At 67.7% G+C, this 20,984-nt stretch overlaps 1 protein-coding gene across 4 annotated transcripts in view; it reads left to right on the top strand.

Annotated features, from left to right (window-relative positions):
- KCNQ1 (potassium voltage-gated channel subfamily Q member 1) overlaps positions 1-8,752 on the top strand; it is a 303,513-nt gene extending 294,761 nt beyond the window's left edge. For 3 of the 4 annotated variants that reach the window (XM_039235442.1, XM_039235441.1, XM_039235444.1), the window contains exon 16: positions 7,566-8,752. In XM_039235442.1, the coding sequence (XP_039091373.1) occupies positions 7,566-7,960 (395 nt within the window). In that variant the 3' untranslated portion in view covers positions 7,961-8,752. The remainder of the gene's footprint in view (positions 1-7,565) is intronic. The other variant, XM_039235443.1, reaches the window with a different exon arrangement.
- The last annotated feature ends 12,232 nt before the right edge of the window (positions 8,753-20,984 follow it).

The raw sequence follows: 20,984 nt of genomic DNA, 5'->3' as shown, positions 1-20,984 counted from the left end.
AAAGGGGTTTTCTCACTCAGTGGGGAAAGGAAGACCCCTCAGTAAGGTCTGGGGCGTCGATGGCATCAGCGCTGAAAACTGGTCTGGGCGTCACACGAAGCCCCGTGCAAATCAGAGACTTACGGGTAAAGTACAAATCCAAACTGCGGCAGGAAAAACGCGAAGGCCACTCCAGCGGGCGCAGAAATTAGACAGCAGAAAGGGGAAGAGGGGTCATGCCCACGACGTGAAAAAGCAAACAAATAAATAAGGCTTTTGTACGGATTCACAGACAAACAGCACACGAGGGGAGGGCGCTTGGGGTGTCCATGTCACAGGATGGGTTCCTTAACATGCAAAGAGCTCCTGTAAATCAACAACCGTGAAAAGGCCCGACCGGCAGAGCCAGCAGTGCCCCTGACCCGCCCCAGACACAGAGAAGCCCTGGGTTTGGAGGACCTCCTGCCTGCACGGGGGCCCCCCGAGAATGTGGGGGCCTCGTTACCCAGCCAGCAGTATCTGTGAGGCACCAGCTCTATCCTGCGTGTACCTACCCAGCACCTACTAGTGCCAGGCTCTGGGAGACGCTCTGGGGACACAACAGTGACAGCGTGGTCGAAGGCCTGGCCCCAGGAGCCTTGGGCCGATGAAAGGGGCCACGAGCAAGTAAATGGACACACCAGGCCGTTTAGGGGGTGGGGAGAGGTGCAGATAGAGCTGTGAGCAGTAAGAAAGAGAAGGAGGCTCTCAACATTGGAGCTGAGGTTCTACAACGTGGTGGCAGCGGGAATAGCAAGTTCAAAGGCCCTGGGGCAGGATCAAGAGGGATGTATGTGCTCAGCAGCTACAGAAAGAAGGGGGTCAGGGAGGCCTGGGGGGAGGGGAGGGCGGCTGCAGAAGACTCGACTTCCCTCCGGGAATTCTGCGCAGGGCGGCAGCGCGGGTCTGCCTGGAAGCCCGACCTGGCGGCTGTCTGGGGCGAGGGGGAGAGAACCGAGCCTGTCGGCGAGAAGTGACCATGACGGTGTCGTCCAGTGACGTGGCGGCCGGGCTGGGGTGTCAGAGGAGAGGACGGGGTGGGATTCGGGGCCCCTGCGGGCGGGGTGTGCTGGGTGCTGTGCTGTGTAGACGTCTGAGCTGGAAGAACAGGCTGGAGCCCGAGTTCCCTTTGGGGCCCTGCTGGGCCGAGACGCTGTGAGCCCCGCAGAGGCCAGGCTCCGGGGTCCCGGCGGGAGCGCAGAGCCGGGGCCTGGAGTTGGGGGTGTCTGTGCAGAGGAGCCTCCTAGGGCCGGGTGTGCAGGGTTGTGCCGGGCTGGCGAGCACAGGCGCCATGACCCTGAGGCCCCTGTTGGCGGTCGGCCGCGAGCCAGGCGGTGCCGAGGGCCCCAGCAGCCCCTGGGCGCCCGTGGGGAGGCCGCGAGGCAAGCGTGTGTCGGTGGGGCGGGGAGAGGGACTTTCTCGGAGGGAAGCAACCTGCACTGCTGAGGGGCGGTCAGCGAGGGCTGGCCAGGTCCTGCGGGCCTCCGGAAGGTTCTGGGGCGTGGCACCAGCCAGGTCCTCAGCCGTTTGGTCACGGTACGCCCAGGACCCAGCTGAGACACGGCCGGCGTCGGCAGTGGCTCAGACCTCCTGCCGTGGCGTGGCCTCCTCCCTCCACCCCGCGGCCCACACAGCGAGAGGTGCCAGGGGCAGAGGCTAGGCCGGGCCCTGCTCTGCGGCCCCCGAAACGCTCCCCACTCATGACCCTGCCATGACACCGGTGCTGCCGCCAAGACACAAGCGGCTGCCATGTCTGCTGGCTCCCTGGGCCGGTGCCCACCCTGAGCCAACTCTCACCCAGACAGAGGGCCTGGGAGACACACTCACACCCTCGGCAGCCCAGGGAACAATTTAGTGGGCAGCGGATTGTGTGAAACCACACGCGGGCGGCTCACGCATTCCCCAACACGGTCTCCCGTGCCCCATAAAGCCCGGTGCCCGTGTGCACGCGTGTGCCCGCGCGCGCACACACACACACCGACCAGCCCGCGCAGGAATCCTGGCCCAGCCTCAGTCCACACGGCGCACGGGCACGGCTGCACCCGCGCTCCCAGGAGCGCTGAGAACAAGCCAGCGGGACCCTTCGTGGGAGCCTGTTGGGTGCCCGGCCCGTTTCCAGGGCCCCGCACGTTAGCCCTGTCGCTGCCCGCAACTTCCTGCCCCCGGGGTGGGGGAGCCGCACCAGCCCTGCTGCACGCGGAGAAGCAGGCTCGGGGAGTGGCCGGCCCCAGGTCGCCCCGCTGGACGTGAACCCAGGAGGCCTGCCCGGTGCCCGGCCCCCGCTCGCACCTGTGTGCCCACAGCACCCCCATCCGTGACCACGCCGCGGCCTCCCGCGCCCCCCGGCCCGCCCGCACACCCACCAGCCCTGCGGCTGCCCCCGGGCGGTTGGGTGCGCGCCCGCTCTCCGAGGGACGGAAAGGCCCAGCCGAGCGGCGGCCCGGGGACGGGCAGTGAGCCTCAGCCGCTGGAAACGGCTGGTCCTCCCCCACGAGCTAAGGCACTAAAACAAAGTCATAAACACAATTACACCGTCTCCTGCCATCAATTAGGACGCTGTGAAGCGCTGTGATCTGCCCCCTCGTGCCCAGCTCCGCGAGACGGCCGGCCCCACGGGCCCTAACGAAGGGGTGATTTACGGGCATGTTGTCGACGGCTTGCTGCGGGGGAGGGGGCTCCAGAGCCCCGAGGAGCCAGGGGCCTGCGCAGGCCACATGTGCACAGGGGTCCGGCTGGGGTGCCCTCTGGGCAGGGACTCCCCCGACCCCCCACCCCCTTGGCCCCAGGCTCCCCGGGGGCTGTGGAGCCCAGGGCTGGGCTACGTTCATTCCGCAAACGTTCGCCAGCGCCCCCCCCAGCGCTGGCGAGGAAGGGCGGGGCGCCCAGGCGCGTTGAGCCCGATTCTAGTGAGAGACACACACACACGCTGGGTGTCTTGGGGGAAAGACGTTAAGGGCTGCTCGGGGGCGTCGGGAGGGCGGGCCTCGGGTCGCTGACGTTGGTGAGACCTCAGGGTGGGAGTGGCCGGTGCAGGCAGCAGGAGCATCCCGGACAAAAGCCACCATGTTTGGGGACCAGCCCAGAGGTCTAGAGTGGAGTGAAGGGAAGAAGGAGGGGAGGCCAGAGAGCAGAGGGGGGCTCGGCTTCTGGGAGGAGTGAGGCGGCAGGCGGGGAGGGCACGGCAGGGCCACGATGCGACGCACCAGGTCATCGTGTAGAAGCTCATTGCAGGGAAGGCTGGCGGCTGGCAGGCTACTGCAACTGTCCCAGCAAGAGAGCATGCGGCCTGGGCCTGGGGGTGGGGGCTGGGCAGGGGTCTCCCCAGCTCTGCCGACAGACACAGTGCTGAGCACGATGCCGAGATTTGGAGGCATCTCCTGCGGCGAGGAAGCCACAGAAGGGACAGGACGGGCCCAGAGAGCTGGAAAGGCCTAATGGGGGTGCAGGGCGCTGGGCACCTCAGTCTGCACGTGTGGGCGTGTGTGCCTGGCCCGAGCCTGGTGCGCTCCGGATCCAGAGGACAGCGGGCCTCAGCGGTCACATCAGGGTGGCCCTCCTCCTGGCACAGTCAGTGGGGGGAGCTCTGGGCACCCACCCTGGCGCCTCTGCTGGGTGGCCTCTCTCGGTGGACACGGGAGCCTGGCATCGCCTGCATGTGCTGAGGCCCAGGGCCATGCCCACAGGAGCGGGCACAAGCCTGGCAGCCCTCGGGGATAGAGACCCCAGACGTCCTGGGGGGGGGCGGCCAGGACCACCTCCTGTGCTCTGCTCAGTGGCCCCGCGCCCCAGGTGGGGTGTCGCCCCCCTCGGTCTTTCCTGCGTCCAGCAGGGCCTGCAGGCCTGCTCCACGTGGCCAGGCTCTGTCGGGGGCAGGCCGGTCAGAACTCACTCCTCAGACCCGTGTCCCGCCCTGTGCTGGGGGCCTCCCATGAGCTCTGTGTGTTTGGGAGGGGTGGGGGGCGGCTTTGGGTGAGACTTTGAGGGGCTGCTGGGGCCCTGGGGCCCCCGGACAAGCAAGGTGCACTTCTGCCCTGAGCTCTCCGGCACAGGGCTCCCTCCTGGCTGGCCGAAGGGACCCCTGGCCCGAGCCCCTCCTAGCCCTGCCCCCAGCTGTGTGCCAGCCACGCCCCTTCCTCCAGGAAGTCCCCAGGGACTCGAGGTGCACTTGAACCCCAGCCGAATTGCCGTCTAACGGGCTCGGCAGTGGCGGGGCTGGGAGAACAGGGACATGCAGGTGTGTCAGGTCTGCGGCCAGGGTGGGAGGGGGAGACGGCCCGTGGGCCCCCCACCTTCCCTGGGCCTTCACTCCCACACCTCCCCGGTGTCAGAAGTGGGAGGGCCGGGAGAGCAGGGGCCTGCAGGAGGGGCAGGGGCAGGGAACAGGTGAGGTTATGCAGAGTCAGGACCCCCGCTCCCTGCGCCCACATGGGTGCTGGACGGTCTGCAGAGAGGAGGGCCCACGGGACCTTGGCCCTGGGACCCTACGGACGGCTCGAGGAGTCCCGAGAGGAGCCCCTGACCCACAGTGACCCCAGGGCACCGCAAGCTGTGTCCCCGAGCCGGGGGCTCCCTCCCCTCGAGCCCCGGGCCTCGGTGTCTCCCACCCCCCGCCCCTGGCTGTCTCCCCCCAGTGCAGCCAGGGCCATCAGCAGATCCAGGGCTGGGATCAAGGCCAGGCAGGTTCTGCAAAAATTTCCCTTGAAAGACTCTTTTTCAAGATTTTCTTTTGAAAACAAGTTCATAACCACATCACACAGGTACCCTGTCGCCTCGGGTTTGATCACCAGCCGCCCGGGGCCCTCTCGCTCGCTGTTACTCTGATTGCTTTCTTCTCCTGCGAGGGCTGCGTGCGTCGTCTGGGGAGTCGGGGCGAGAAACAAGGGCCCCTTTGTTGGCCCTACCCTTTCAGTCCCTATCAGATTGCGAGGAGGGGTGAGGTCCCCGATCCCCAAAACCCATCCGTCCCAGCGGCTCCGGGCCCGAGCGCGGCCGCCTGTCCCCCACCCCCCGCACCCGCCAGGTGACGCACCTCGGTGGTCCATGGCCGCTCCCCCAGCCCACCCGAGCCCTCACCACGCCTCGCCTTCCAACACGTGAGCGGGACAGAGTCACCTATGCTCGGGCGGAGAAGACGGAGCACGGGACAGGCCACCTCGGGGCCATCTCGCTGAGAAGTGACAGAGTCAGGCCCAAGGCCAAACAGGAGCTACCTGCCCATCGCCCCAGCTCGGGCCCTCCGGAGCCCACGGGCCTGGGCGAACAAGGCGCCGGCCAGGGGTGTCCCGGGACCACCCTGATGCCCTGCCCCCCAGCACCAGAGGGTCTGACTCCATCGGCCACTGAGGGCAGGGACCACCCCAGGGCCTGGGAGGCTGGGCCGTGCAGGGCAAACTCGGGGTGCTCGGAGCCAGCAGCTGAGCCCAAAGTAGCCCTGGCGGCGGGGTGGCACCCAGGCCGGCCACCGAGCTCCGGGAGGTGTCACGGCTCCGGGCGTAGGGGCCTGGAGGGCTCGGAAGGCGCCCCTGCCTGCCCCAGCACGGACCGCAGCGCCCAGGTGGCCCCGAGAGGCCCGAGCTTGTCACCCGGCCTCCCCGCCTGCAGCCCGGTCACACTTCTGTTTCCCCTTTGCCCGAGAACACAGCCTAGAAGCTCCCAGACCCCCATGCACGTCTCGGGGCTTCGACAGATGTGCACGTGCCGTAGGGCGAGAATTCCGGAAACCACAAATTCCCCTCTGTAATGTGTTCGGTGCTGTAATTCATGCCAGACCGATCGATACCCGAGCCGGGCCCGCACAGGTAAACGCCAATGCGCCACGCGCAGACGTGCCTTGTTCAAAGCCGGTGTGCGGGCCCCGGGAGCCCAGGTGACAGTGTGACAGCGAGCAGCCCCCGCCATGTCCCCTCCTGGCTTTCTCACTGCGAGTGTCCACCCAGCCTCTGAGCTCAGCTTGGACCCCCGTTCTCACCCCTTCCCAGGACCGGCCGCTTCTGCTCTGCCCCTCCCTGACCGATACACGTGTCTTCCCGGCACGGAAGCCCAGGGGTGGGGGTCCCAGCTGGTGACCGTGAGCAAGTCCTTCTTTTCTTGGTGCCTCAGTCTGTGGTCTCCAAACGGCTCTACAGAGAACGAGGGTGTTGGACGGGCATCTGGGGGGAGTTCGGGGTCTGGGTGAGCTGAGCGGCCCCAGGCCCCACCCCCACTGAACCCGAGAAGCCCCACTCCTCTCCCCCTTCCCTCTATAGGGGCTCCTGCATCAGATTTGTCCGGGAGAATAGAAGACAAGGTCCCTTGGGGCCGGGTGGGGGAACCTCAGACGGGCCGCTGTCCAGCAGTCACAGCACCGCAAAGCTGGGGACGGGTCACCCGGGTTTGGCCTCCGGGGCAAGGGCAGACCCCTCACAGGTGGCCCTGCTGATGGGGGAGGGGGTGCTGTTGGCACAGGGGCTCCTTCTTCTGGCTGCCATCTTGCCCTGCCTGGTGCAGGGTCTCACGTGAAGGGACTCTGGCTCCTCAGGAGGGACCCCTCTTTGCATCTTGTTCCTGGCGCCCCCTCCCCTCCCCTCCAGCTCGGGGTCTAGGGTGGGCAGTGGGTGGCCGGCCACCACACCACGTGGTCCGCCCTGGGGACCAGCTCCTGGGCCTCCAGCCCTCGGGAGGTTTAAGGCAGCTTCTCCAAGCAGCACCTTCCCCGGGGCCCTCGCGCCACCACCTGGCTCTGCCCGGCCCCGGGGCAGCAGGGCCCAGGCGCGTCCCGGGGCCAGGGCGGAGACGTCAGGCGGGGCTGGCCTCCCCCTCTCCCATGCCCAGTCTCCCATCCTCGCCTGTCCGGTGCGCCCGGTACCCCAGGCAGCGGGGGGAAGGCCTATGTGGTTCTCTGATGCGCACCGTGAAGGAATCGCCCTCCAGGGCACCACAGCCCCCGCACCGCCCCAGGCCGGCCGCAGCCCCTGCACCCTGGCCCCGCCGCCGCCTCTGCTGGGGAGGCGCTCACTGGCCCTGGGCCATGCTGCGCTCACACTCGCTTCCAGTTTCACGGGGTGACCCTGTCTGGCTCACCACGGGCAGCCCCAGGGCTCAGCAGGACAGGCTCTTGCAAAGACTGTTGGGCCCTGTGGCCAGAAGGAGCTCGGAGGCCCCCCAGCCTGACCCTGGGGGGTCGGTGCAGATGGGGTCCTGATTTCCTGGCTCCGCAGGAAGGCGGTGGTGCCGGCCGTAGGGGTCAGAGAACAGACCCCACCCCACGACCCTTGAACCCTTCCCAGGGCTCCACTTTCGGGAGAAGCGGGGGGAGGTCCTCCCTCCACCCACGTGTCTCCACAAGTGTGGACACACGGGGGCCCTGGACACACATGTGCACGTTTCACGCACATGCAGGCGTGGCTGAGGCCAGGGCACAGCTCACATTTGCACAGACCCTCGGGCACACGGGCCTGGGCACCTCCTGCCCCTCCCCCCACCCCCAGGACTCATGCAGCCCAGGGCCCCGAGGCTGCCTGCACACCTGGGCTGCCCCCGCTGACTCACCTGTGCTCCTGTCTCCGCAGGTGACACAGCTGGACCAGAGGCTGGTGCTCATCACGGACTTGCTTCAGCAGCTGCTGTCCTTGCACCACGGTGGCCCCCCGGGCGGCCGCACCCCCAGTGGGGGCGGGGCTCAGGTGCTCCAGCCCCACGGCCCCATCAACCCCGAGCTCTTCCTGCCGGGCAACGCCCTGCCCACCTACGAGCAGCTGACCGTGCCCCGCAGGGGCCCCGAGGAGGGGTCTTGATGGGGGCTTGGGGCCCCAGGCCTTCGAGGGAAGGCCCAGAGGAGCCCGGTCCAGCCGGGCCCACCTCCCACCCAACAGGGGCACCCCTGGGTCACTGGCTCCTCCACGAAGGCCCAAGAGAGCAGCCCCTCCCTCGCAGGCCCCGACCCCCCACGGCCATGCTGTCCTGAGAGCCTGCTCTTAAGGCGTCACTGAGGCCGCCTCTCCCCAGCCAGCAGGTACTCGAACTTGGCTGGGTTTGGGGGCCGTCTCAGCTCTGAGACCATACCATGGACCCCGCGTCACTCGTAGGGAGGTTGGGACACAGTGGCTGGGCTCAGGCTGGACCCCCCGGGTCTGGGCACCCTGGGCACTTGGTCCACCCCATGTGGGGCCAAGAAACAGCACAGGGGCCTGCGTGCCAGCCCACCCTGGCAGGCCCCAGGGGGCTCCCTAAGGGGGACAGAGACGGTCTGGACAGGGTCTGTGGGCACCACACCCCCGGGCTCAAACCAAGACCCCTGGAGAAGGCAGGCAGGGCAGGGCAGGCCCAGCCCATGCCAATTTGAGGATGCCAGGATGGAGGCCCCGGGCCGGCCCTGCTTCCCGCTCTGCAGAGATGCCGGCTCGAGGCCGGGCTGTGAGGGAGAGGACCCTGCAGCCACAGCTTCGGGCAGGAGGACCAGCCCCCCGCGGCCCCCGGAGTGCTCCCCTAGGGTGGAACATCCCCCACTTTGGACTGGCTGCTGCCCCCCGCCCCCTGTGCACGGCCCCTGCCTCAGCTCCCCGCCGGGTCCGGCTGCTGGTGGTGGGGGAGCGTGAGGGCATCACAGCCCCCGCACGGGACAGGGGCTCCTCCTGGGCGTCGTCTCACAGAAATCAGAACAATTTAAGGTGATTTGGAATCTGTGTTTTAATGAGTTTCACAGTATGATTTTGACTGTTAATTGTGACATTTTTCCTAATAAACATGGAGTCACTGAGCTGGTCGGGGTCTGCACTTGCCTGTGTTCCCGAGGGAGTGGCCCATCCCTGGAACAGCCCCGTCCTCTGGGGAGCACCCCCCGTCGGTCCTGCCCAGGGAAGGAGAAGAGGCCCGCGCGCCCCCGCCTGCCGTCAGGAGGGTCCCTTGCAGTGACCCACAGCACCTTGAGGCCAGGCCTGCCTGCCCTGTCCCTGCGGCCAGCACCGAGGTCAGCTCCAACCATGCGAGCTGCGCAGAGGGAAGGAAACGTGGTCTGCCACCCAGGCCTCGCCCCTTTGCTGGAATGTTCTTCCCGCCCTCACCTCCTCGCACTGAAATCGCTCCTTTGGTCCGCGGCCCAGCTCAGAGCCCCTCCTGCAGTGAGCTCTCCCTGGAAGCCCCTCGTGACAAGCAGCCCCCTCTAGGCCTCGTGACCCCCCCAAGGGACGGGGTGATGGGCAAGGTCACTGTCCCCAGACAAGCACGGGGCTGGAGCTTGGGGACCCTATCCTCCAAGCCCACGGCCACACACCAGCTGCACACTCGGTTTTTGGGCCACAAGGCTTGGTGTGGACAGGCCGGCATCCAGCCCTCCCCTGCCCGCCTACCTGTGGGCACCTGGGCCCCGCCAGCCCCTCCCTGGCCCCTCCCGCCTGGCGGACAGGAACCCTCAGGTCCCCTTACAGGCAGGTGCCCAGGGGGCTGCTAAGTATGAACTCATCGTCTGTTTCACAGGGGAGGGGCCAGGGCTCAGCTCACGGAGGCTGCGGATCCCATCAAGGCGGCAGCCCGGGTTGGCCTGCCTCCCGGGGGGCGCTGTTGTGGCCCCGGGCTTGCCCCCGGGGCAGCTCTGGCCACTTGGCGTGGTCAAGATGTGGTCCCTGCCTGTCTCCCAGCAGCCCCTGATCCCCCGGGAAAGGCAGGCACCTTGGCAGGACCCAACACTCAACCCAGGCCTGGTTGGAGCCGTGGGTGCCGGGTGAGCGGGGACAGCCACCTCAGGGGGACGCTGCTCTGTCCCTCCAGCCCAGAGTGGCCCTGGACCAAGGGCCGACAGGCTCCACCATGGCAGTGGGGCGTGTCCAGGCCCACCCTCCCTTTAAGGAGCTCAAGGGGCACAGACTAGACCCCCTGGCGGGGGAGGATGCCCACACCCCCTCAGCCTTGACTTCCCCATCGGTCACAAGGGGTCCCCCAGGCCTGTCCAGCGTCAAGCAGGCGAGGGAGCCCCAGCCCACCCTCACCCCACCCCATGGGTGCCCGCGGCCCTCTGGGAGGCCCCCACCAGCCGCGCTTGGCCAGGGCGGGGGGCCACTCTGCCCTACACACCTGTTCTCTGTCCTCTGGGCCGGCGGTGCCCTCCCCTACTTCCGGAGCGCACCCACGTTCCCAGGCCAGCAGGGCCCTGGGTCCCCGCACTGCTGAGCCCCATTGGGTCGGTGCCCCCCGGTGAGGGGGGGTCCCACCGTGGGGACTTGGTATCTGGCCTGACCGGTGCAGGCCAGGGCGGGGGAGGGCAGGAGGGGCAGCGCAGGGCCCAGGGCCCGCCCCCCCTGCGCTCGCGGGGGAGGGGCGGGAGCAACAATTACTGGAAAGGCAAAAGCCGTTGTTTCCTCGTTGGGTAAACATTTGTGGAAACCCCAGGAAGCGGCTGGCTGGAGAGCAGGGCCGCTGCGCTGCCCCAGCCCCCGGCCCCGGCACCCCGGCCCCCCGGCCCTTGGTGTGCGCCGCGGCGGGGCCGCCCATCTGGGCAGGGCACGGCCCCTGCACCCAGCCCGGCTTTGTTTTCCGTATTATCGACTGAGCACAAAGTGCTCACTCCTGGACGGGCCATTGCGGCCCTCTCGGGTGTGAAATGCAATTTACCTGAAATAAAGCCCAATTATGGAATTAGCTAATTAAAGCCCGCGGTGGAGGCTGGGCCCGGCCGGCCGGGCGCTCAGTGCCCGCCCGGTGCCCGCGGTCTCAGGGAACAGATGGCGCCCCGGCCCGCTGCGCCGGCCGCATTCCTTCACTCTGTCCCCCCGATAACTGACTTAGACAGCACACGGCCATCTGGTGTATGACACGTCCTGTGTGCCCTGGACAATGGCCCAGCAGACCTCTCCGGGAGAGGGCCGTCGCCCGGGCAACGGTGGCATGTGCAGCCCAGGCCCACCGGGGCCCCCTCCCCCACCCCTTTGTGGGCCCCGCGCGCGGCTGCCTGGCTCTCGCCGCCGACAATACCCACGAGTATTTGTCCGCAGGCTCCCGGCCTTTGTCTCCACGCTGGGCTCCTTGTTGAGACCCTCAGTGGCCGATGGGTGCCGGGAGCATCTGCTGGGGTGACAGGGTGGGGGCTGCCCTGCCGCCCGCTCCCCAGGGCCCCCCTCCCGGGGCTGGGTCTTCCCCAGGGGTGTGCCCCCTGGATGGCACCTCACAGGTGCTGGGCTCAGCCGAGCGGGCCGGGCTCCGAGACCCCGTGTGGGCCCCACCCAAGGGTCACCCAGGTTGGGGGCTGGGGGCCGGGAGAGGAGGGTCTGCGCAGGTCAGGTCCCCGCGCCTGCCACCGCGTGTCTATGAAATGGGAACCATAAAGGTGTCCCTCAGGAGGGTGTGGGGGAGGGGCTGACGGAGCTGAGACGGGTAGGCTCTGGGCCTACATCTGGCACACAGTCGGTGCTTAATAACAGCAGCCAGACACACAGCCTGGGAGATGCCTGAGGGCTGGGCTCGACCTCCTGGACGCCCCCCTCCGGCCAAGCCGACAGGACCCCTCTGAGCATCTTCCTGGCCCCTCCCACCCCAGGCCGCTCCCGTCCTGCACGCAGACCAGCCCCAGAGGCTCCGCGAGCCCCCGAGTCTCTGGGCAGGCCAACCCCCACTCGCCCCTGGGCCGGGCCCTGAGCTGCCAGCGGGCACAGTACCCTGCCGGGCGGGGGTCAGGAGCTGTGCCCACCGGCATGCCACTGGAGACCACAAGGGGAGGCCAGACCCCTGGACGGCCCGGCGCTGGGCCCTCAGGAAGTGCCAGTTAAATCAAGGGATAAAATGAGGGTTTGGAAAGAGGCCTCGGGCACAGGGGAGCCTTCTGGGGAGCCCGCCGCCCTGCGCCCGAAGCAGGGGACCAGGCAGGTGTCGTGACTGAGGTGGCCCGCCAGCTGGGGTGGGGGTGGGTGGCCCCACACTCAGACCCAAGCCAGCACCCCCCATGGGGATCTGCGGGGTCACCTGAAGGGTGGTCTCTGTTCGGGGCGTGTCCTGGCTCCCCAGACACCTGCCTTCCCCAGCGCCCTCGTTTTGCCCTGGGACCACCTCTGGGCCCTGGACCCCGGTGGCACCAGGGGTCTGAAAGGGCCTCCTGTCTCCCCGTCCTCAGCCGGTGCCCCCTTGGCCCTGGCCCTGTCCTGGGCCCCCGGAGCCCCGGGGCCCCTGCGGCTGGGCCTGGGTCACGCTTGTCCACAGAGCTGGACCAAAGCTTCATCTCCATTGACCTGTGAGCGTCCAGAGCCCGGGGTGGGGGTGGGGGGCTGGGAGCCGGAGCCCCCACCTGCGCCCCTTCCATCCCATCATGCAGCTGAGTCCTGGCGGGTGGGCAGCACGGGGGCCCACAGGCAGGCGACCTGCGACCTCACTGGCCAGCTGCTACGTTCTCACCTGCTCCAGCAGCGGGGGGCCTCCCACCCAGCAAAGCGGCCCAGGCAGCGGGTGGGGTGGGGGCCAGAGGCAGCGGCCTGAAAATGACCTCCTCCAACACCAGAGCAGGGATCACCACCCTGTCCCGTCCCAAGGTCCCTGAGGCCAGGGCACCACCGTCCCCTGCCCAATCCTCAGATGTGTGGCAAGAGGCAGGGGTCCACTCTGAGCCCAGGATCCTTCTCTCTCAGCAGGTCCCTCCATGACCTCCTAGGCTTGATTCTGTCATTTGGCCCTCCTGTCAGCACCCCTGTGAAGCACCAGGGGTGCTGGGGGGGTGCTTGAGGCCCCCCACATCCTTACCCCCTCCAACAGTCCCCAGCACCCCAGGCACCTCAGTGAGGCAGAAGGTGGGAGAGAGGAAATCTCGCCCAGGTGGACCCCCCTCCCTTCCTCTCACCCTTCAGGTCTCCACTCTGAGCCCCTGTCCCCAGGCCCACCCTGCCTGCAGAGCTACGCCCATCCCACCCCTCACCTGTGCCCAGGCTTAGGGCTCACACGTGTCTGGGCAGTGGCCCCTCACCCTGAGGAGGGCCCGTCCCGTGTCTGCCGGGAGCCTGGGCCCCTGCTTCCTGCGTGTGGACCCAGGTTGCGGGGAGGGGGTGTCAAGACTGAGTTGAAAGCCTGTTGCTTGGACACCACAGTGTCCGGGACCCCCACCTGCCCACGACTTTGAACCCCACACCACTACCTCCTCTCCCGCCCAGCCCCCTCCCTACCCTGCTCGGCCAAATTTGCCCCTGGTTTCTAGGCCGCAGGAAGCGTGTGAGCTCCCTGAGCAACATCAAAGCAGGAGGCGCGAGCGGCTCGGATCAATCGTGCCGGCGGCCCGTCTTCCTGCGCGGCTGCTGCCCCCGGAACCGCAGCAGAACGCATCGGGGAGCACGCCCGGGGGGACACAGGCTGTGCTGGGGCGGGGAGACACTTCGAGCAGAGAAGCTCAGGGCACACGGGTCCTCCCCTCCCGGGCGGCTGGGGACACCGAGGCCCAGGGCCCAGCCGGCCCAGCGTGGCGCTGGAAACGCCTCGGAGCAGGGACGGGGCTGCGGCGGCGGCGAAGCGTGCGGCCGGGCTGGGGCGCTGGCCGCCTGGGGCAGGGGCCGGCCTGCTCAGACGGATCCACGGAAAGGACGTAGAAGAGCCCTAGTCTGTGTGTGGTTTGAACACAGCTCCTCTGCTGGTCCACGCGGGCCCAGAGGCCAGGAAGCGCCTGGTCGTCCCTCGGACACGCCCGCTGGTCCGACAAGGAACCACGCAGGAACGTCCCAGGCTCCCCGATGGGTCCTCAAGCAGCTGTCACAAGGCTGACCACGGATGCAGTAGAGCAAACCCCACTGAATTCATTTTGGTTAGCTCCTACTTCATCCCTTCGCCTCCCGCGCCAAGCACACACACACCTTCGCTGGGAATGTGAGGGGCAGCGTGGGGCAGAGAAGAAACTAGAGCTGGAAGCCAGGGACCCCCCCCCGTTCCCATCCTCGCTCAGCCACTCTCGCCATGCATCCCTGGCCGAGGCGCCGGGCCTTTGAGCCTCAGCTGGCCACGGCCAGGCGCTCGCCGAGCTCAGGGAGGCACGTGCCCGTGTCTGTCGCCCCGGGGACCGCGCCCTCAGATACCGCAGAGCCGCAGAACCGACCCAGGATAGATGTCTCCATAGCCTGGCGGTGGCGGGCAGCTCCCGGCCCAGCACTAGGCACAGGGCCCCGTTATCCTGGATTCTTCTGGAACCACCCAGGGAGACGGGCAGGGGCCCAGGGAGAAGCCAGCCCTCACAGCGAGGCCAGGACGCCCGGCGTCAGAAGCCTCAGGTGGCCACTCGCGGGACACCCGGGAAGCCAGAGGACCAGCCTGGGGGTGGGGGGGGCTGGGGAGGGCGCAAGGGAGCCCTCAGCCCACTCCCGAGAAGGCGGGGCCGCAGCCCCTCTGCCGAGGACAATGGGGGTGACAGGTCGGAGATGGATCAGCAGGGCTCAGGAGAGGAGGCTCGTGCTGGGAGAGGCCAGGCCGGGGCGGGGGGGGGGGCTGCCCCAGGCACTTGAGGGGGAGGAGAGGCAGAGGCCCTGGCGGATGATGCGCTGGGGCCCGCAGGCCGCGGGGAGAAGGGCCGTCCTGGAGTGGAGGGGTGGGAGGCTCGTCGGAAAAGGCTTCTGAAGGGGGTTGTCAGGACGGTGGGTAATGTCATTAAGTAATTTCAAAGGGTCTTAATCAAATCCCCTCTCCCGTCCGCACGACGACGTCAAAAGGCCTTTGGAAGGGAAAAGAAGGCCGACAGCAATCGGCTTGGGCTTCCACTTGACTGGCCGGCCCGGCGCACAGGGCCTGTGGGCGCCCGCCCCACCGAGGACTCGGCCCCGACCTGAGGCCACCGGTCCCCTCTGGACCTCGGGGCAATCCCAGACAGCCCCGTTCAGGGACACAGGTCCATGGGGTATGCTCCCTCTCCGCCACCCCTGGGAGACACCTCAGAGGCATCACAGCACCTGAGAACCACCACTTACAAAAAGGGAAACTGAGGCTCAAGCTGCCGTCCAAAGTTGGAGGAACGAGTTCAGAGTCTCTGAAGCCTGTCAACTCAGTCCAGGAGCACGGCTCTGTGCCTCAGTTTCCCCATCAGTCAAATGTGGGGGAGACCGTGTCCTATCCCACAGACTTGCATCGGCATGAGCAAGGCCACACGGTAGGCGCTTCCTGAATGTTCCATGGTGATGTCTCAGCCCAGCCCACTCTTCCCGTTGACCCTCTTCTCAAGGTAAGAACAGTCCTGTTCTCACCGCGTGTCCCCAAACCCCCCAAGGCCACAGTCTGGAAAGGGACATCTGCTCACACATTGCCCCCCCATTGCCCCAGCTACCTCTTCCTGCCGGGACGCCACAGAGCCAACGCGCCGCTCCAGCCGGCGTGCAGCGGGGCGCCCCTGTGTCCCAGCTTACGTGTGCCCGGGGCCCCGGGTCACTGCCTTTCCACCATGTGGCTACCGGGATGCCGACCTTCTACGGTGCACCTGCCTTAACCACGTCCACGCCCCCCACCAATGGGCACAACGGGGGGCGCCTGGACCCACCCACACCGCAGGAGCCGAATCACCCTCCAGAGCAGCACCCCGCAGCCCTGGCTCTGCTCCTAGTGGCCCCGCAAGGCAGGCAGCCCCTGTGCCCCAAAAAGATGCCTCAGGCTCACAGGCAGTGGCCGCAGCGCGGAGGGCGCCTCCTGTCGGGGTCTGACCCAGCTGTCTGGGACTTCTGATCCCTTCCGCAGGCGGCCTGCTGGGCACGTGGACGAAGGAGTCTGCTGGAGGCACTTCTGAGGCACCCCCATCCTGACTCGGTCCAAACTCACCGCTCTTCACCGCCAGGCAGCCTGAGCCTCCTCACCGCCCAGAGCACCCCCGCCTCCCACAAAGTGAGCAAGAAAGAGCCGGCCCCTGCCCTCACCTCCCACAGGACTCCAGCTGCTGCGGGGAGGCCAGAGGCCGGCAGGCAGCCTGTCACAGTCCCCCGGCCCCCGCCAGCCTCCCCCTGCCAGCAGCCTCAAGGTGAAGCAGGCAGAGCCCTGACCCGAAAACGCCCCACAAAACCCCGCGCGCGCCCAAGCATCTTCGGTTTCCCGGCGCCCGGCTGGCCCAGCCTCCCTGCGGCCCCGCCAAGGCCTGGCACCACCACCCCGGCAGCCCCTCTCGCTGCCAGCAGCCTCGAGGCCTGGGGGCGCCGGCAGATTGCCTTCCCCCTGCTCCCCTGGGAAAAGGCCTCATTGTCGTTCCCCCCCCTCCCCCAGCCCCCGCCTGGCTCAGAGACGCCCGGGCTCCAGGCTCCGAGGTCACCCGGCCTCACAGAATCCACCTGCACAGCACCAGCTCCAGGAAACCGAATGCCAGCGGCGGACGACAGGCGCGGGCTGCAGGACAGAGCGCCATTCAGCCTGGCGGGAGCTGGCCTGGCCCGACCCGGCGGCCGCCTCCCCCACCTGGGCCCTCCCACACCTGGGCGCCGGCCTCCAGGAGCCAGGGCCGCTCACACTGCCTGCCCAGGGGCACGGCCGGGGACGCGGGGTCCCAGGACAGGAGTGAGGGAGGGTGGCTGGCAGGCAGGACCCTGCCCTGCCTCTAGGGCCTCACGTAGACCAGGCAGCCCAGGGGGAACCCAGGGAGCCTCCACGCTGAGCCCAACACATCAGGCAAGACTTACTGCCCCCATTCTACAGATGAGGAGCCTGAGGCCAAGACATGGGGCAGCCTGCCCAAGTTTCCGCACAGGTGAGGAGAGAGCCGGGTGGCATGGGGCGTGTCTGACTCCCCAGACCCGCCCCTCACCCTCCCCCTGCCGAGGGGTCCCCTGCAGACGGACGGACGTGCCGCAGGAAGAAGTAGGCCAGAAGGAGAAGGGGCGAGTGTGAGCGGGCTGGAGAGGGCCGGGGTCTGCGGAGCCGGGCGGCCGCCATGGAGACAGACCCCTGTGCCCATGTCACATGTGGTCCAGTTGGGGGGGGGGGGGCAGTCTAGGCAGCGGGTCGATACACAGCTGCATCAAGGAGAGAAGGCGCTCACCCCCCCTCCCCACGGTGTTCCAGCACGCCCCCCGGCCAGCCCGGCTTCCTGCTCTGGCCTCCAGTCCCGGCCAGGATCGGCCCAGAGCTCCCCCGAGGCAGGGCCACGAGTTGCCTGTCACTCAGCCCTTCTGCCCGGCTGGTCACGTTGAAAGGGCATCCGGTAGCTGGGAGGCATGAACGTCGGCTCGCCCACTGCGGGAAGCGGAGACTGGACAGCCAGGGCGGGAGGAGGCCGGTCCCCAGGCCCGGCCCCGTTCTCCCCCCATCTATGCACCGCTGCCCCAGCTCCTCCCGCATCCCCCCCCCCCCGCCCCGGACAGGCCCTTCCTCCCCTTCTCCATTTACCAAACTCCTACTCACTCGACACAGCCCAGGGCCTGGGGCCCCTCCTCCACGAAGCCTTTCTGAAGGGCCAACGAAATGTGGCCCAGGATTCCCCTCATAGCTCTTGGCCACCACTGTGTCCCCTACAGACGGCAGCACCCCCTCGGCGGGTCCTGGGGGGGGTACATAACAGAGGGCCCTCGGGTGTTTGTCTAGAAGCTGCCAGCTCAGCTGGGCCCCCGGACTCCTGAGAACAAGAGCAGGGTGTCGTCCACAACGCTGGGTGCTGGGCTCCCGTGTTTGCTGGTGGCTCGGGCCTGACCCTGGAGAACAGAAGACGCCCATTAGCAGCCACGCCTGGAGCCCCGAGGGCTCCACCCCCTCCCGTGCCCCCCAGGACCCTCCCTACCCCCTCCCACAGCTGTAGAATTTGGAAGGCAGCACCAGGAGAGCGTGTCTCTTAAGTTCTCTGTACCCCATCTCCTCCTTGGGCACAGCCCCGGGGACCTGGGCGAACAAGGCGCCGGGCCCCAGACGGGGCCCGTCCTCACCATCGTCGTGACCGACTGGACTCTGCTTTGCGGGGCATCTTACACCTTGTCTGATGAACCTCGTTCCAGCTTCCAAAGAAGACCTGAGTGCCAGGCGCCACCACGTCCCGACAGTGTGCCTCCCGGCACCCTGGTGATAAGGCAGGAAGGGGTTACTCTCGCCCATTTCCATGCCCAAAATGTAAGACCCGGGGGGGAAATGCCTCACCCAGCCTCCCCTGCACCCCCTCCCCCGTCCAGAGACCTTCCCCCCTCACCTGTGTGGCCCAGAGATGAGGATGAGGGTCACTTGGCCACACGGCAGGCAGCGGAGCCCGTCCCTGGGGCGGATGTCAGCCAGAGCTGTGCAATGGGGGGGGGGGGAGGGGGTCCCTGCACACCCACGCCCTCGCCCTCCCCGTCTGCCCGCCCCGCCCCGCCCCTTCTAAGAGACTCAGTGTTCAAACACCGGCCCCTGGACCCCTAGTTTCCAAGAAAATGTGTCGGCCGACTAACTTCCTCTGCAGTGTCACTGGCTGCCCAACGTTAGGCTCTTCCCGATGGTACTGGCGCCCCAGAAGAAGGCCTGAAGAAGAGCGTATCTGGCCCCGGGGTTAAGGGCACCTGGCCACTGCTAAAGGGAGATCTCGAGGCCCCCCCAGTTCATGGCGCCATCCAGCACTCGCAGCGTTAGGAGCCCGCCCTTCCCGGCATCCTCCTCATACACCCCCACCAGGATCCTCGGCCGGAGCCCCTCCCCCAGCTGACCCCAGGATGGACAACCCCTCCCCCTCCCTCTGCCCCAGACCCTCCTCCTCCAGGACCCCCCCATTACCCTCGGGCTGGGCCAGGGGCTCCCCATACATGGGGAGCAGGCGCCAAGGAGAAGAACAGCAGTCACCAGGGTCACCAGGCTCTTTTGTCCGCCTGGGGACACTGAGGCCCAGAGACAGCCACGCAGTGTCCTTGGCGCCTCACACCCCAGTCCTTTGGGGGCATCAGGGTCTGAGCAACACTGTCAGAAGTGCAAGAGGCTCCAAGGGGCACCAAGTGGCCGGCGCATCCGGTCCTGCCTGCTCCCCACCCCACCCCCCCGCCTGGCGCCCCGGAGTCCCTGTGACCACACCCCTCAGGCACCCTCTCACACACTCCGCGCTCTTGAGGGCTTGGTCCGGGCAAGGAGGGAAGGATGACGGGCACTGGCGTGTCGCTGGACCCCAGGCTGCCAACGCTGAAAGCAATGGGTCATTGCCAGATTGTCCCTGACTTTAAGGTCTGGAAAACACTCTGTAAATCACCGGTATTGACAATTCACGGCATTGGGGCGGGGGGGGGGGGGGCTCTGCCCCTTAAGCACCGACTTTTGATATCAGCTCGGGTCATGATCTTGCAGTAGCGGGATGGAGACCCGAGTCAGTTTCCGCACTGAGCGTGGAGCCTGCTTGGGATTCTCCCTCTGCCCCTCTCCCCAGAGCACGCTCTCTCTCTAAAATAAATAAATACGCATTTTAAAAAATATTCGAGGCGTTAAATACCATAGGCGACAACCTCTTCCAGGTGGCCAGGAGGCCAGCTTTCAGCATCTCTGCGGCGTCGAAAGCCCCACCTGCCCGACTCTGGACGGGACCTAGCGGATCAGGGACACCTTGCCCAGGAGGTGCGCAGGGCAATAAAGGCCCAGAGGGCCAATTACGGGGGCAAGCACGGGGTCTCCGCCGGCCTGGGCAGGGGGCTCCGGGGCGCCCAGCCTGCTTCCCTCACAGACCCGTGCGCCCAGGCCGCCCCAAGCGCGCCCGGGTGCCAGGCCGGGGCCTGGGCGCGCGAGGGGCCTCGGCCGGGCGGCGGGGGCGGGAGCGGGGTCGGGGGTCCGGCCAGCTTTAATGCGCGGACAAAGCCTCATTTGCAGGTCAATGCCGCGGCACACTCGCCTCTCCCCTCGCCCGGCGCCCTTTGTCCGGCCGCGCCTGCTCCTCGCGCCAGATGGCCGCGGAAATGCTAATTTCGGGCGCCCCCCGCCCCCCGCGTTTAATTGCGCCTTTGCAGATGGGCCGCGAGTGTGCGCTCCATGCAGATGAGCGCGGCCTGGCCGCCGGGGGCCTGCAGGCCGGCTGCCCCGGGGCCGCGAGCCGTGGCCCCGGGGGCTGGGGCGGCGGGAGGGGCAGGGGCGCCGTGGGGAGAGGAGGAGGGGCGCCCCCCCCCCCCCTCGCGCGCCGCCGGGCACGAGCGGGCACCCAGCGGGCCGGGCTCGGGAAGCGCGCTTTTCCCTTTTCATTTCTCCAAAATGGGATCTTAAGTGATTCTGAATGAAAACAAATTGGTCCGCTTTCTTCTCCAAACAGACGCTGGGGGCAGTGGGGGCTGCGGGTGCGGGGGAGGGTGCGGGGGAGGGGCGGGCAGGCGGCTCGGGGACCCCCGCCCGAGGTAGGGCCCTCGCTCCCCCAGGGGGCACTTGGGGGTGGCCTGGCAAGTCCGGCAGGTGTGGGGACTCTGCAGCCAGGGCTCCTGGGAAGGCTTCAAGCGACGGGAATGTGACAGACGACCCCCCTCAGTTTCCAGCCAGAAGGGGCCGCAGGACCCAGGAGCGCAGGCCATGGCCCCACACAACCCCAGCCGGGCCTCCCGCACCATCCACCCGGGGCGCAGGCCCCGGGGGGCTCAGTTGCCCAGCTCCGCACCCGGCAGCTCTGTGCCCAGAGCCCGCCCTGGCCTGACCACAGGTTGCCCAGCGGGACCGGGCTCTGGGGCTCGGGAGAAGGTCAGAACAGAAGAAAGGAGTGAGGGAGAGAACGGATGGATGACAGAATGATGGGGAAGGTCCCTCTGCGACCTTTTAGTGTTTTAACCACAGACTTCGAAAGCCCGCGTTCGGAGCAGCAAACACTGGACACATCGCTCAGGCCGGAGCCACCGTTCCTCAGCTTTTCTGTGGCAGTTTCGTAACCTGTTCAGGCAAAGGGACGATGTGGGGGGGCCAGGGCCGGAGCCGGCCAGCACGGCGAACTGGTCCAGGGGCCGCCAGCCTGTTCCTCGTCCCCCCGCCCCACCTGGAGTCCCTCCCTCCAGCCCTGCTCCACCCACACCCCCTCCGCTCTCCCCAAACAGTCCCCAGGCACCTGTCACACCTGGCTCCTCGGGGGAGCCCCCCCCCCCCGCTTCACCTGCACCGGGTCCGGCCCTCGG

The sequence above is a fragment of the Hyaena hyaena genome, unplaced genomic scaffold (genome assembly GCF_003009895.1).
Source record: "Hyaena hyaena isolate Hyena2069 unplaced genomic scaffold, ASM300989v1 scaffold_98, whole genome shotgun sequence".
Lineage (NCBI taxonomy): Eukaryota > Metazoa > Chordata > Mammalia > Carnivora > Hyaenidae > Hyaena > Hyaena hyaena.
This window is presented reverse-complemented; position numbering and strand designations above follow the sequence as displayed.